Source organism: Hypomesus nipponensis, chromosome 13 (assembly GCF_054491055.1).
Source record: "Hypomesus nipponensis isolate SF chromosome 13, ASM5449105v1, whole genome shotgun sequence".
NCBI lineage: Eukaryota > Metazoa > Chordata > Actinopteri > Osmeriformes > Osmeridae > Hypomesus > Hypomesus nipponensis.
The window spans coordinates 968091-983464 of NC_140373.1; the positions used below are offsets into that span (position 1 = coordinate 968091).

The 15374-nt window shown below is 44.7% G+C and overlaps 2 protein-coding genes across 5 annotated transcripts; one reads left to right on the plus strand and one right to left on the minus strand.

Moving 5' to 3' along the window:
- The first annotated feature begins 838 nt into the window (after positions 1-838).
- mmp25b (matrix metallopeptidase 25b) lies at positions 839-7713 on the plus strand. Of its 4 annotated transcripts, XM_084670015.1 has the most exons (11): positions 839-929; positions 1133-1243; positions 2586-2718; positions 3247-3385; positions 3984-4309; positions 5265-5447; positions 5778-5874; positions 6102-6184; positions 6391-6543; positions 6902-7195; positions 7293-7713. In XM_084670015.1, exons 2-11 carry the CDS (start codon positions 1151-1153, stop codon positions 7529-7531), a joined length of 1740 nt encoding a protein of 579 aa, XP_084526141.1. In that variant the 5' UTR covers positions 839-929; positions 1133-1150; the 3' UTR covers positions 7532-7713. The 4 variants fall into 4 exon arrangements, with proteins under 4 accessions (XP_084526141.1, XP_084526139.1, XP_084526140.1 ...); XM_084670013.1 differs by lacking the exon at positions 839-929 and having other exon boundaries at positions 1058-1243; XM_084670014.1 differs by lacking the exon at positions 839-929 and having other exon boundaries at positions 1058-1243; positions 5268-5447.
- Positions 7714-10460: 2747 nt separating this feature from the next.
- Positions 10461-14732, minus strand: LOC146259348 (carbonic anhydrase 4-like). The gene is made up of 9 exons (XM_084670295.1): positions 14423-14732; positions 14025-14103; positions 13786-13812; positions 13487-13657; positions 12214-12362; positions 11807-11902; positions 11560-11638; positions 11304-11467; positions 10461-11182 (listed from the first exon to the last, which is right to left on the minus strand). The coding sequence occupies exons 2-9, from the start codon at positions 14101-14103 to the stop codon at positions 10991-10993; spliced, it is 957 nt and encodes a 318-aa protein (XP_084526421.1). The 5' UTR covers positions 14423-14732; the 3' UTR covers positions 10461-10990.
- Between the last annotated feature and the right edge of the window lie 642 nt (positions 14733-15374).

Consider the following 15374-nt stretch of genomic DNA (forward strand, 5'->3'; position numbering starts at 1 on the left):
TGGTGTCATTAAATGCATTTGTAGCAGCTGGCTAAAGAGGACAATATTATCAGGATATAAATAACTAATATATTTTCTCATTGATCCCTTCCCTCTCTCCTCTCCATCCTCGCCTCTCTCTTTCTCCTCCTCTCCTTCCTGTCTCCTCTCTCTTTCTCCTCCTCTCCTTCCTGTCTCCTCTCTCTCTCTCCTCCTCTCCTTCCTGTCTCCTCTCTCTCTCTCCTCCTCTCCTTCCTGTCTCCTCTCTCTCTCTCCTCCTCTCCTTCCTGTCTCCTCTCTCTCTCTCCTCCTCTCCTTCCTGTCTCCTCTCTCTCTCTCCTGTCCATCTCTGGGCCTCACTATCGTCAGAGCCTCTCCTCACTGCAGACACAGCACAGTGTAATGGTTACTCTCCCTGGTCTCTGGGGGATAGAAGGATGAAAGAGAGAAGGGAGTGGAGGATGAGGAGGAAGCGGAGAAAGATGACACCAGTGATGCTGAGCAGAGAGGGCAAACAAGACAGTAATCAGGACCATGACAAGACGACTGTGTTGAGGATGGTTGTGATTCGGGCCATGAGTAGGGGGTCAGATGCTGCAATTGCTGGAGAAAAAAATCACTTCTGTTTTTATCTGTTTACGAAACATTTTTTTTTCTCTCTTTCACCCCTCCACATTCCTGTAAAAACATATCTCAACATAGTATTAACAAAGGAGATTTGTAGTGTTTAACGGTTATAGGCCTAGATACTAACTGTAATAAGAAAATGACGTTCATAAAAATGTGAGAAAAAGTATCAAATACGTTTTTTTATTTCTGATATGTGCCGCTTCGTGAATTGAGAGAGTGAGTAGAAGGGAAGGGCGGGGTGAGGAGGAGAAAGAGAGCATCTGTATTGATCATTCAGCAGCCTGTTCCCCCTACTGCCAACGCCGAAAGATACTGAGACGGTAAGATACAGCTTCTCTCTTATTAGCGTCAGGAATCTTGGAAAGGTCTAAGAGAAATGTGTATTACACAAATTCTGAAGATTGTTGATCAATGACATCACTTATTATAATAATTAGACCAAAAAATTGCGAAATGTTCTTTTATGCTTAGAATATTTTTTTGTTTCATGGATGTCTACCAAAAGCTAACGGTTGTTTGGCAGTGTTCTCTGACGTTTAGGATGGAGTCCGGACTATTATTACTCGTGCTTCTCCCCGTGTTCACCCCAACCGGAGAATCTGCGACCTTGCCTGAACAATATACTAGAGGACTGGTGAGTTTCTCATTGCTTGTTTATGAATCCAAATATGACTGTAAATCTCAGCAATATGCTTCTTGTTATTTATTAATTTAGCCAGCATTGACAGAAGGATAGACTTTGGCAAACTTGTCGAAATTTAACTCGTTCCTAGTCCTATGATCATTCATTAAACACAAATTATAGTATGCGTTGTAAATTAGCCTTTATATATGATAAAAAAATAAACATACATTTGGTCTAAATTCATATAGTTTTATATTATGCGACTTTTTATATTATTTCATTTACATTTGAAATCTAACTATAATCACAGTAGGCCTATGCAGCAACCACAGGACTGGGACTCAAATGCATACTCATACAGGATCAAAGTTCATTCAAATCAGCCTAGAAGAAGGTACAAACATCCAGGCAAACTAATCTAAAGGGGAAAGGCAGAGCAGGAGTCTATTATTATAAAAATGTTTACATTCTCGTTTCAGTTGAGTTAAGTTACAAACGGAAACTAAAGGGTAAAAAATATTTAGTGATATTAGTGGCAGTCAAGGATGTGGGCACGAGGGAAAGGGTGGAGAAGTGTTAAAGTTAGGATACATCACAACCCAACTGACAGTTGTCGAAAACACAACGGTGAAACCACAAGAAGGGCTGTGGTGTAAGACTCAGGGGTGAAGTTTAGAGAATTACTCGTGGATACAAAACTTTTACTCCTATCAATAAGCTGTACATACAGAAGAACGCATGCATACAGAACTTCTGTCTCATACACATGCGTGTGAAAAAGCTTGTGTGTATATTGATTAACCGTACGTTTATAACTGAACCCCGTGGCGAATGATGTGTGTTTCCAGTGAAGTCATGTTTAATTTCATCTGAGAAAGGAAACAGAGATTATTGTCTTCCTGTCAGACATGCACTGGTTCTGGAATATCTGCATATTGAAACCTAGAATCTATTGTTTTATCAAGAAGTTATTTATGTATTTTTTTATAATTGTATTATAAATTATATAATAATAATAATAATAAATATATTATTATTATTTTTATAATTAGTGTTAATGCATTTTTTGTTTTATTGGTATGAAAAGGGCAATTAGAACTACGGAGCTTACCAGAAGATTTCATTTCCAAAGTCAGACATTGTGAACATTTATAATTAAGATGAATAGTATAAAGATGTCCATAACAGTTTGACTTAGTTGAGATCACGATGCTCAACAGATGCTTTCACCCCAAGCAACATACAGGAATTGAACCTGAGACCTTTTTATCTGCAGCCAAATGCTCTACCCACCAAGCTAAACCTGTCTCAATCATCATAGCTGACAGCCTCTCTGCCTTGTCTGTCACAGGATTGGTTGAGTAGATATGGGTACCTCCCCCCTCCGGACCCGCGCACCAGTAAGCTGCAGACGAAGGAGGGGCTTGAGAGGGCCATCCGAGTGATGCAGAGGTTTGGAGGACTCAGGGAGACTGGAGAGCTTGGTAACTAAGCTACACTACTCTGTTAGCAAGAGCTGGTAACTAAGCTACACTACTCTGTTAGCAAGAGCTGGTAACTAACTAAGCTACACTACTCTGTTAGCAAGAGCTGGTAACTAACTAAGCTACACTACTCTGTTAGCAAGAGCTGGTAACTAACTACGCTACACTACTCTGTTAGCAAGAGCTGGTAACTAACTAAGCTACACTACTCTGTTAGCAGGAGCTGGTAACTAAGCTACACTACTCTGTTAGCAGGAGCTGGTAACTAACTAAGCTACACTACTCTGTTAGCAGGAGCTGGTAACTAAGCTACACTACTCTGTTAGCAGGAGCTGGTAACTAACTACACTACTCTGTTAGCAAGAGCTGGTAACTAACTACACTACTCTGTTAGCAGGAGCTGGTAACTAACTACACTACTCTGTTAGCAGGAGCTGGTAACTAACTACACTACTCTGTTAGCAAGAGCTGGTAACTAACTACGCCTAGTAGAACCCTCTTTTGTGGTTCTTCTTCCTGTTCTGCCAGATAGTGACACCCTCCGGCTGATGTCAGTGCCCAGGTGCTCTCTGCCTGACATCATGGGTCACGAGGACATGCTGAGGAAGAGGAGGAAGAGGTACGCTCTCTCTGGACTGAAGTGGGACAAGACCGACCTGACCTGGAGGTGTGTCCCCCCCCACCCCCACACACACACACACTGTGTGCACTGCGTGCAGAACGTTACATTACAAAGTCTTGCAGAAAGTCATGTGGTAATTGCAATCTATACAAAATGGTCTGGTGACAGCCCTGATGCAACACCAGTCAGGACACACAACAGGCCGTAAAACTGGGCTTCCCCCTCTCTCTCCCTCTGTCTCTCTCTCTCCTCTTTGTCTCTCTCTCTCCCTCTGTCTCTCTCTCCTCTTTGTCTCTCTCTCCTTTTTGTCTCTCTCTCCCTATGTCTCTCTCTCCCTCTCCCTCTGTCTCCTCTTTGTCTCTCTCTCTCCCTCTGTCTCTCTCTCCCTCTGTCTCTCTCTCCTCTTTGTCTCTCTCTCTCCCTCTGTCTCTCTCTCCCTCTGTCTCTGTCTCCTCTTTGTCTCTCTCTCTCTCTCTCTCTCCCTCTGTCTCTCTCTCCCTCTGTCTCTCTCTCCTCTTTGTCTCTCTCTCTCCCTCTGTCTCTCTCTCCCTCTGTCTCTGTCTCCTCTTTGTCTCTCTCTCCTTCTGTCTCTCTCTCCTTCTTTCTCTCTCTTTTCTCTATCTCTCTATCTCTCATTCTCCAGCATCCACAGCTACCCCTCTCCCTCCGTCTCTCCCTCCCTCCCCCCTGACCTGGTGGAGAGCCTTTTGGTCCGGGCCTTCAAGGCCTGGAGCGACGCAGCGCCGCTGACCTTCCACCAGACCCCTGGGGGGGCTGGAGGGGGGCCGGGGGCCGGAGGGGGGCCGGGGGCCGGAGGGGACATCAGGGTGTCGTTTGTTCGCTCGCTCCACGACGACGGCTACCCCTTCGACGGGAAGGGGGGCACTCTCGCCCACGCTTTCTTCCCCGGGAGGGACCAGGTTGCTGGGGACACACACTTCGATGACGACGAGGTGTGGAGCTACGGAGGTGAGGGTGCCGAGGGGTAGGTGAAAAGGGATGAAGAGGGTAAAGCAGTAAACCACGAGAGAAAGTCAGAAATATAGGCTTTGTCTTGGTTATCCTAATATTGCTGACTCACACTTCTCCTTTCATGTCTGTCACTTTACGCACGCTGTGATGACACGGCTGTCACATGCTCTGCAGTGCGGGGCACCTCTATCATGACTCCAGAACGTGATCGGTTGAACAAACCACGTGCCTACGTGTTTGAAGCACCTGACTGATCAGCCCAAAGGCGTGATCAGACCAGCATAGACATACCTTCTTCAGGACTTGATGGACGTCAGAACAGGCATATATCATGGAACACAAAACAAAACCACTGTTTGAATCTTGTAAAGGCATGTGAGGCATGTGTGCCATGACAGGTAGATAAGCATACATGCAGGCAGGAAGGTCAACATGCAGGTAGGGAGGGTTAACAGACATGTGAGGCTCAGGGTTCCAGACATGTAAGCAAGCAAGCAAGCACACAAACACCCACACACAGGGATTGGAAAAATGAACAACTCCTAAGCCAATGAATCAGATATAACCTCTCCCCCGGCCCCCCTCCCTGACCCTAACCCTCCCCCTGTTCTCCTCCTGACCCTAACTCTCCCCCTGTTCTCCTCCCTCCCTGACCCTAACCCTCCCCCTGTTCTCCTCCCTCCCTGACCCTAACCCTCCCCCTGTTCTCCTCCCTCCCTGACCCTAACCCTCCCCCTGTTCTCCCCCCTCCCTGACCCTAACTCTCCCCCGGCCCCCCTCCCTGACCCTAACCCTCCCCCTGTTCTCCTCCTGACCCTAACCCTCCCCCTGTTCTCCCCCTGACCCTCCCTAACCCTCCCCCTGTTCTCCCCCCTCCCTGACCCTAACTCTCCCCCGGCCCCCCTCCCTGACCCTAACCCTCCCCCTGTTCTCCCCCCTCCCTGACCCCCAGCAGGACGTGATGGCAGCACAGACCTGTTCACTGTGGCGGTGCATGAGTTTGGCCACGCGCTGGGTCTGTCCCACTCCTCCTCCAGCCCCTCCATCATGAGGCCTTACTACCAGGGCCCAGCTGGGGACATAGCCTCATACCGCCTGCCTGTGGACGACACCCTGGCCATCCAGCAGCTCTACGGTAACCCCTGACCCCACCACCCCGTTATTCTGACTGGCAATGGGTGTTGTAACTAGTGTCCTAACTAGTGTTGTAACTAGTGTTGTAACTAGTGTTGTACCTAGTGTTGTAACTAGTGTTATCTATCCATTAGAACTGTTTCAGCACGTGAAAAATCCTGAGACGAGCAGGTTCTCTGTACTCTCCTCACGCAGTCACTCTGCAGTTATGATCCAGGAACAACATTTCCAGATAAACTGAATTTCAAATCAATGTGTCATGTGTCAATGTGTCACCATGACTTGGTCATGGTGTGTTTCACCACCTTCCTGGTGCGGGGCGTGTTCCCAGGGAGGAGAGAGGGCCGAGCCACAGCCAGGCCAGAGGGAGGCACCACCCCCAGCCTGCCCAGGCTTCCCCAGACCCCACGCCCCCAGCCCACACTGCAGTAAGTCCAGGGAATGCTGTGCACTGTACCAGGAACGTCAACAATCACTAAAATAACAAAGGGGAAGTGTTTCTGACATTCAGCACTTTGATGTGTCCTTTAGAGAGGGGGGAGACGGGGTCATTTGTTGTATTAGAATTTGTATTTTTTCTCATTCACTTCCTTAACTGGTTGTAGTTGCACCATCCCCTTCCCTCCTGGTGCTGTAACCTGCTCTCCCATCCCAGTCCAGACCCTGCGCTTCAGGAACGCTGTGGGGGCGGCTTCGACGCCGTGGCCAACATCCGGGGAGAAGTGTTCTTCTTTAAGGGTAGGACGAGGAAACAGCACAGACCTGTCTCTTAAGGCCAGTTGATTCAAAGGAATGGGTTGTTTTGAAGCTCTGTGGAAGCCTAATAACAACCCATTCATTTGTAGCAGGGAAACCTGTCTAAGACAATACAGGGCAGTGGACCCTGAGGACCATGACTGAACCAGCCCTGGTCTTGAGGATTCAGCTGTTGTTGTCCTGTTCAGGCCCACACTTCTGGAGGTTGCAGAGGACTGGCTCCCTGGTGTCCCTGAGACCAGCCCTGATCTCCAACTTCTGGCTGGGCCTTCCTCCCGGCACCGCCAACATTGACGCTGTGTACGAGAGGAAGAGGGACAGCCGCATCATCTTCTTCATCGGTAAGACCTCGCTGCCCGTTCCCTGCCACACCTTGAACACACCCGACCCACTCGCTAGAAGATCTGCTCTCCATATTCTGCTGTACGTTGTGCACCATTAGTAGTAGCTTCTGATACAAGCGTCAGCAGTGGATGATATCTTGTAAAAGGGAGCATCCCTGTAGCTCACCTGATTAGTGAGTGTACCTTACCATAGCAACCTGGGTTTGAATTCAGCCTCCCTCCCTCCCTCCGCCTGCCTGCCTGCCTGCCTTTCCTATCACACTTTTCTCACAAACTGTCCAATGAAGCATGACAAATAAATAACTTAACATGAAAAGATAAAATGATGTTGCGTGCGTTGTCGTGGTCCCTGTAGGAGACCAGTACTGGGTGTTCCAGGACACGGAGTCCCTGCCTGGCTTCCCCCGGCCGCTGGCTGACTGGGGCATGAGAGGACGTGATGGCCGCGGGCCGCGTGGCGTGGAGGCTGCCTTTGTGTGGGCCCACAACGGCAACACATACCTGTTCAGCGGGGGCGAGTACTGGAGGTTCGACGAGACCCCGACGCAGGGGGACGCCCTGGGAAAGCCACAGCCTGGGTACCCCAAACCCACCACCCTCTGGAAAGGGGTACCGTCGCACCCTGATGACATCATCACCTGGGAAGGAGGTGAGGTCTGAGGAGGGAGATTTGGTATTGAGGTGTGTAGTTGTAACTACCCCAAACACTGACTAGCCCTATGTGTGTTTTTTTAATTGTCTTCTAGGAAATGCATATTTCTTCAAGGATAACCTCTACTGGGTTCTGGAGAGAGGACAGATGGATCAAGACCATGTCATTTCAAAGTCCACTGCGGAGTTGCTCATGTGTCCTGCTCCCGCCCCCACACAGGCACCGTCCAATCCTGGCCGTCGACCCTGCCAGTGTGAAATTGGAGCTTCGGCAAATTTCCGTGGCAGTTGGTTGATGGTGCTGTCTCTCACGTTCATACTCTGTAGACTGTGACTCAGTCTCCTCCTCTGGCTGTCTGTCCTGGCAGTTACAGTTGAAGGAATGGTGCCATTTGTGTTACAGATGGGTCTAGAGAAAACTGAGAAGTATATTTAGTGATTGTTAATTTATGAGTTTGACATTTTAAAGCATGCAAAGCTTTAAAAGCTTCTAAAACATTTTGAAATGAAATTACATACACAAATAAAATGTTTAAAAAAATCTCACAACAGTTCTGTCCACTTTCACGAGCGATTACATCATCCCTCATCTTTCCTCAGTCATAAACGCTGGTGTTCCTCTCAGTCATTAAGCCCACCCCCCTCTCAGTGTTCCTCTCCTGCTCCAGACCGCCCAGTCACTCTACTGATAATAGTAACAACATTAGATCCATGTGAAGGCAACAACTATCGCCTGGTTTCTCTCCCATCATTCCTGTCCCAAACAGAACGATTCCTGTTGCAAGCCTCTGGGGGGTGCTGTTGACTCCCAAACACTGACCTGGATTATGCAACAACAGGAAACCAAAGCCAACAGCTCCGGTGTTAGGGTCAGTTGTTTAGGATTTGGGATTAGTTTCAAGAAATTACTTGAGAACCGTTAATCATCGTACATGTTCTTTAGATCCCCTAAAATAACAAGTATGCCTATTACATCCCAGACAGTGAACCTATAGGAGGCATTTGCAGTTCTACATATTAAATTACACCTCTACTGCAGAAAGAACAATTATTTAACTGTTGAGTGGGTATTGGACTTCAGCACTGAAATTCAACACTGAAACTTCACCCTCTTGTCACTCCCATGTTTGCGGACAAAAAACAACGTCTGGGGACTTTTTTCTGGAGGGATTAGGATGACATGTGGAAGAGGAAAGAACATTTAATTTCATCTGATGGGAAAAATTTTACTGCACTTGTTTGTTTTATTTTATAATGACACTTTGACTACATAGCTCATGCCTCAGGGAAACAATGGAGACTCTCCCTTATGTATGAATAGATAAGATTTGTTTTACCAGAGGAGGTTTTGCAGTTTCTGACTCCAGTACTAAGAGAGGGCTGTGTTCCTCCAGTGACTCAGCAAACTCAAACAGCACTGTTTCCTGCTGACAGCTTTAACCGTTCCTTACTTTGACCCCTTCACCCCTGGGGTGAGGAGAGCAAAAATGAGTTGATTAAGGAGCTTGAGGTGGAAGTCAGGGTCAGGTCAGTACACCTGCCTTTAGATAAATATTAGCCAGGCCAAGGAACAGGTAGTTAACTAAGGGACAGGTAGTTTGGCTAAGGGACAGGTAGTTTGGCTAAGGGACAGGTAGTTTGGCTAAGGGACAGATAGTTCACTTTGGAAGGATGTGGTGACACACTTGACTGGTTACAGCTAAAAGGCTCCTCTTCAATCCTCAAAGCCATGTTGTCGTACTGCTGTTGGCCAGGTACACAGTGTATCCTGTATGCTGTTTTAATGTTGTTACACAAAGATGTATAATAGGTGACTGTTTAGGTGTGCAGATGCAGGTCAACCAGCATGAGCGTATCTAGCCAGGCTGGAGCCCCCCCAAAAAGTTTTATTAGCCCCCCAAAAAATTGTTTTAATTAAAAATACCAAGGGTAAAAAAAGAAACATTGCTCTACTGGGTTTTAGGAAGAGAAGTTTAAAATATGAAAAAACATTTATTTTTTATTTTGTATTGAAACAAATTTGGGGGGGGGCTAATAAACCTTTTGGTTTTTTTTTGAAAAACATTCGTTTTTCAAAAGTGAAGCGGCCCACCGGGAACATTTACATTTATTCATTTAGCAGACGCTTTTATCCAAAGCGACTTCCAAGAGAGAGCTTTACAAAAGAGCATAGGTCACTGAACATAACAACGAGATTGTCCCAAACATTGCAAGTAGCCAAAAACATGAAGCATACATTGTGAAAAAGCTAAACAAGTGCCAAAAGGGAAGACCCATAAGAGCATGCAGTTATACAAGTTACAAATTAAAACAACATGAACCACAAAAGTGAAGGGAACTCTGCCGATTCTCCCAATTACCCACCCCGGCCCGGTCCCCGAGCCTGCTTCATGCAGTGCCGGAGGCGCTGACGGCCGGCTGCAGGTGGCTGACTTGAAGCAGTGAACAGTGAATGTCATTGACTCTTTCAAGTCAGCCGGCGTCGCCGGCCATGACGTCCAACATACCAATTGTTTTCATAACTACTGAATGGGATGGAGAGGAACCGGAAGCGCACTAGTAGAAATGCACGCCCCCCTGTTTTCTGTTCCAGCTGTTTCGTGAAAAAAAGTATTAATTAAAACATCATGTTTTGATGATCCTGTGTCTCTGCCGTGACTTTCAGGTTGCAATATTCAGTCAGTCGCTGTCCCTGCTCCAAGGAGGTGGTGTCGGCAACAGCCCGTCCAGAGACAATGGGACGATCATAAGAGTAGAACACGCGGTTTCGGACTATGAGGAAGCCTAATAGGTTTCTATTGTTACAATTCCTGCCGATAATATGCTCGCGTTTCAAAGTGGGGGGGAGGGGTGGGGGGACTCTTCTCATATTCAGGTGGAAACTCTTCTCATATTCCAAATGTTCTCATGGTAAGACATTAGGACATTGAGTAACGGCTACTTTTGTAATCTTCTTGTGTTACCTCGAGGCGTGCCAACCTTCAGTAGGAGACCAGTTATGGCTACGAAAACAATAGCTATTGTTGCCTATATAGGCCTATTTAGTCACTGACTGAACTGTTGTAATTTTCAGTCTCAAAGACAAAAAAAAAAAAAAAAAATAACCATCGAAAACGTTATTAATACCCACTAATTTGACCACGTAACACCCACGAGCTTGACAGAGGAAATATTAGGAATTCCTTTTTGGGCACTGAAAACGAATCCACCTTGGGATTTTAGATTGAGTGATATTACTGTAATACGTTATGTGAGACAAGCACTAGAATCAATAATGTATTTATTGTCATTACGTCATGGAACATTGACATTTTTATACTCAAACATATATCCCAGATATTGTGACCAAAAGTGATAAAGTGGCACCATTCATTTCAAGGAGTAAATTCGACATACAATCACTTTAACATAACCTTGTGGTTCATCATCATTAGCACTGTCGTCACTTCAACACCATGCGCTTCATCAGCACTTATCATGTTTTACCACCAAAGATGTGTGCTTCACGTGGCTCCACTCGGCCAGAATAGAAGAGGTAGATTCACCCAGAAGGAAGTTCATTGAAAACCCTGACTCAACACAGCGTACAGAAAACAGTTTCAGTGCAAATTACAAATACGGTGAAGGTAACTGGCGCTCAGACGATGGGCAGCTAAGCTGCAGCACCAAGTAGACGCTAGCCCTCACCTAGGGTGAGAGGGGGGGGGGGGGTATGGCACAACACCTCAGAGCTCACTGTGAGAGAGAGGCGGGGGGGCAAAGAGAGAAAGAGAGAGAGAAGACAGACTCTTCTCTATGGCCTCAGCTGCAAGGCCAGAAGGAGCAAGAGTCCCAGAGCGTAGCTGCTTCCAGAGATGCTGCCAGCGGCTGATGCAGCTTGCGTCGACACCACCCTGCCGTTGGTAGGCTGGACGCCCCTGAAGGTGTTGACCATCAGGATGGAGGAGTTGCTGTTGATCCGGACTGTCGAGGAGAATAGGTTGATCTAGAGAGAGAGGAGTCCATCAAGCTTTGTGCATTAAAATGTCTTCATAAAAAATAATAAAGGAAGCTTATACATAAAGGATATGAATGAGATGTGATTTTGACATGTGAGGAACTCTTACCAGGTCCTGGCTGATTTTAATAGTGTCTTTGAAAACGGTCCACACCACCGCTTCAGTGCAGTCGGGGGTGGTCAGCGATCCTTGGTAGCGGTAGTACTTGGTACGGTCCACACCCATCAGCAGATCGTCCAGAGAAATACCACTGGCGATGTCTGCACTGGCATCTAGAGAGGCAGGAAAACAAAACAACTTTAAAACACGTTTGTTTGTTTTGTTTTTATAATTAAAAAAATGTGCCGATAGTGGACTTGCGAACCCTTATTGGTGATGTTGATCAGGTAGGAGGTCAATGTTTTCCAGCTTGCTGGTGTACCAGTTCCATTGCCGGAGGCTGCCTGTTGAGAGTGTAAATATTATAGTCCTCTTTCATTCAAAATAACAAGAAATATATCTGGTTATCTTACTGCCAAATGTTCAGGACAAACTGGGTCTGCCTGCTGACAATATAATGATCATATCTGAAGCTGTATGTCTGTCCAGAGCTGACAGCCGTCTGGACTCACCTCGATGAAGAAGCCCAGAGCAGCAAGGCCAGAGGGGTCCTGCACTGCCAGGGCCGTGTTGCCATTCAGAGAAGACTTGATGTTTACGATGTGGAGCTGGAAAAGAATAAAGCAGAGAAGGAAAGAAAATAGTGATTTTATTCAAAGTCTTCAGAGAACTTCACTCAGAAGTCGCTATGAACGTCATTACACTGAATACGTGTCTAAGCTCAGAGCTTTGACGCTTTCCGTCACATACACACCTAAACAACAGAATTACTGGAGGGAGACAGAGTCCATCTTGTCAGAGGTAGAATATCATCCACGTCATTTCAAAGTAAACTTAAAAAGTCTACTGAATATGAATAAAACAAAACATGCTGACTCTTCAGTCTCGTTTTAGCAAAACAACAGGAAATGCCTCTGACCTCCATGGGGAATTGCTTCCCGTCCACGGTGTGTTCGGACCCCGGGGAGGAGACGCTGTTCCCCCAGTGCAGGTGGAACTGCATGCTGTCGTAGGTTTCTGTCAGGCCTCCCCCGGACACCTGAACGCCGCTCGCCAGATCCACCTGCACTGTAGGGTGGAGGTGAGGTTAGGCTGGTGGGACAGCATGGTTCAAAGAAGGATAAGTGTAGGAAAGATACTTTTGAAAATATCCTTTTGAAAATAGAAGATCAAAACTACTTTTTTTTTTTTCCTGTACTGTACTATGTGATATTGTAGTTACTCACTGTAAGTCGCTCTGGATAAGAATGTCTGATAAATGACTAAATGTAGTTAAGTTGTTTATTGCTTGTTTTGAATACTTAACTTCTTAGAGCCAATGTTTCTCTCTCTCTCTACCCCTCTATATACCTCTCTCTCTCTCTCTCTCTCTCTCTCTCTCTGTACCTCTCTCTATCTCTCTCTCTGTACCTCTCTCTATCTCACTCTCTCTCTCTCTCTCTCTCCATCCTGATGCAGTGTGATCGACCACAGTACAAATCCAGAGTGCAACTAGGCTTCAGGCACAGCTGAGCACTGTGGAACTGGATGCTGTTTTGGGCACATAGAGGCGTGTTATTGTACCTCTTCCCTTACAGCAAATGACCACATTCACACCCTTGGTATTTCTTTCTAGTTATAATACTCTTGATCTTTTGGATTGAATATGATTAATTAATTGATTTTTCCTATAATATTTGATCAATGTACAGCATTGATACTTGCTATCCTATTTGTATTGTATTGGATGTTTTGAATTTTATTTGAAGAGTATAGTAGCAGATGTATGTCTTAATAGGCAGATAATAGTTAAATAATAGATAGGTAGTTGTTACCATGACAAAAACGGATAGCCTATTGTAGGGAAATCACCATGATAGTCCTACACAGCTGTTATTTTGTTTGATCACATTTGTGTTAGCAATGCATTCGTCTAGAAACGGACGGTTTGATCAGCGTTTTCAATGTTCTCGCCTGTCATTTGTATTAGCGTCTTTTATCCTCATCTATCTTGTATTATTTTGTCTCATCTTTGTCGTATGCAATATCACATTATAAACTTACATTGGTAATTATAATGTTCTTATTTGTCTTCTGGGCACTTGTCTGAATAAATCATTGTTAAATAAATAAACCTTCAATTGAAAGTAGACATGGGTACAGTGGTTAGAAAACGATGTATGTTTTAACCAGTTGTGGAAGAGCGGTCTCACCCGTTTTGCCCCTGTTCTTTATAAGTTTCATGGAGGAGGTGTCTCCAAATTTGGTGAAGGAGAAGGAAGTCAGTTTGGAGTCACCCTTTGCCGACGCGGAGACAATATCAATTGGGGACTGACTGGATCCATTGCAATATTTAGTGGCAATGGAGGGCCAAGTGGTGTAACCTGAACATTTCAAAAGGAATATGTTATGCTTACACAAAGACATCACTATAACGGAAAAAAAATAATCTTGTAGGATATAATTTGAAACGAAACAATGTATTTTACAATAATTAGAGTTGGTTACTTACTACAGTTTGAATCATGATAACACCAATCTGCGGACATGAAAAAAAGTATTTATTAAATCTATAGGCTGTAGGCTGTCAACTGAACCAAGCAAGTAACAAAACGTTAAAATCATGACAAAAATGCATTCCTTTGAATAGTTTTGCAGAAAGTAACATAGCCTACCAATTGTGCATCTCAAAAGTACAGCAGAAAATCTAGATGGAAATCGACTTTTGCACTCGTGCATTGAAACACCTACCGACAGAGCTGCCAGCACCGTACACAGTAGGTAGCAAGGTAGATGCGATTAAAACGACAATAATTTGACAAGGATCCATCTGAAAAGGTATTTGACACGGGAATTAAATATGTATAACTTGGTGGAGGTAAGTGTCAAGAGATGGTACAAGGTACACTAATGAACCGTCAACTAGTTCATTAAATTCGATATATAACAAACTCAATACCGAATACAATTAAGTAAAACTTACATTTAAATTGACCAAAGTATTAGGCATACTTTAAATAAAACATTTGAATAGATTAACAGCTTTTACTGTATACTCATATCAAGCAAAATACACTAAAATACAAATAAATCTACCGCAGAAGCATAAATGTATCTTTAGTCCGCGTGCCCAGTCCTCAGTACCTTACCTTTGCAAGCCAACTGTTCTCCACAGCACATATGATCTCCAAGAGTCCAATTTATTAGCAGGCACATCTTTCAAAACATCGTAACACGCCTCTTTGGGCGTGTTATGCCCCCCGCCCCCCACCCCACTTTGCAACAGAGTGTTATCTGTTTGAAGGTGATGACGAGCCAAGGTGATGTGAGGCTAGCTGAAGTTTCGTGTTGTGAAATTGCTTTGGTTTATGTTATTCGTAATTAAGGGCGTAGGTTTGCCATCGATGCTGTGACCCTGTAGCTCCAACTGCCTCTTCCAGGACCATGTCTGAACTCCTGCCTTCCATTGCTTCATTTGCCTAATAGAAGTTGACACACACATATGGCAATGCTCAATTCTTCTTCTGAGCATTTCTTTATGGCATTAGTTTAGCCTAGTATGAACACACTATGCCTCAAAAACAATATCCTAATCGATTTTAACACTTACTGTCATAATCACTAGAATATGTTTAAGACCTCACCTGCAATCCTGTTTGTCCATCTCTTTCGGTCTCTTTATTGCTTGGATCAACTGGCACTTCATTTGTCTGATAAACCACACAGTTCAGTACAATAAGTTCTAATCATTTTATAACTGTGTACAATCTAAAAAACATTGTGTAGCCCGGGTGGTAAACATTTCTGTTTAAACAATCCTATTACATAAATATAAAAGTTTGAATAAATAATACTTAAGTTCATAGTTCAATAAATAGACTTTAAGGTTTGAGAGTATGATTTTGATTTGATGAGAAATGCATTGTTCATATTTTACTGAATACAGCATTTGGAAATGTATATCTGTTGTTTAAAAAACAAATGTTAAAATGTACCAGTTACAAATATGAAGAGAGTAGGATGAATGTTTTGTGAATCTATGTTGTTGTTTTAATTTTGATTATGATGTTGAGCCAATCCGGGTTGAGGAAAAGGGGGGAG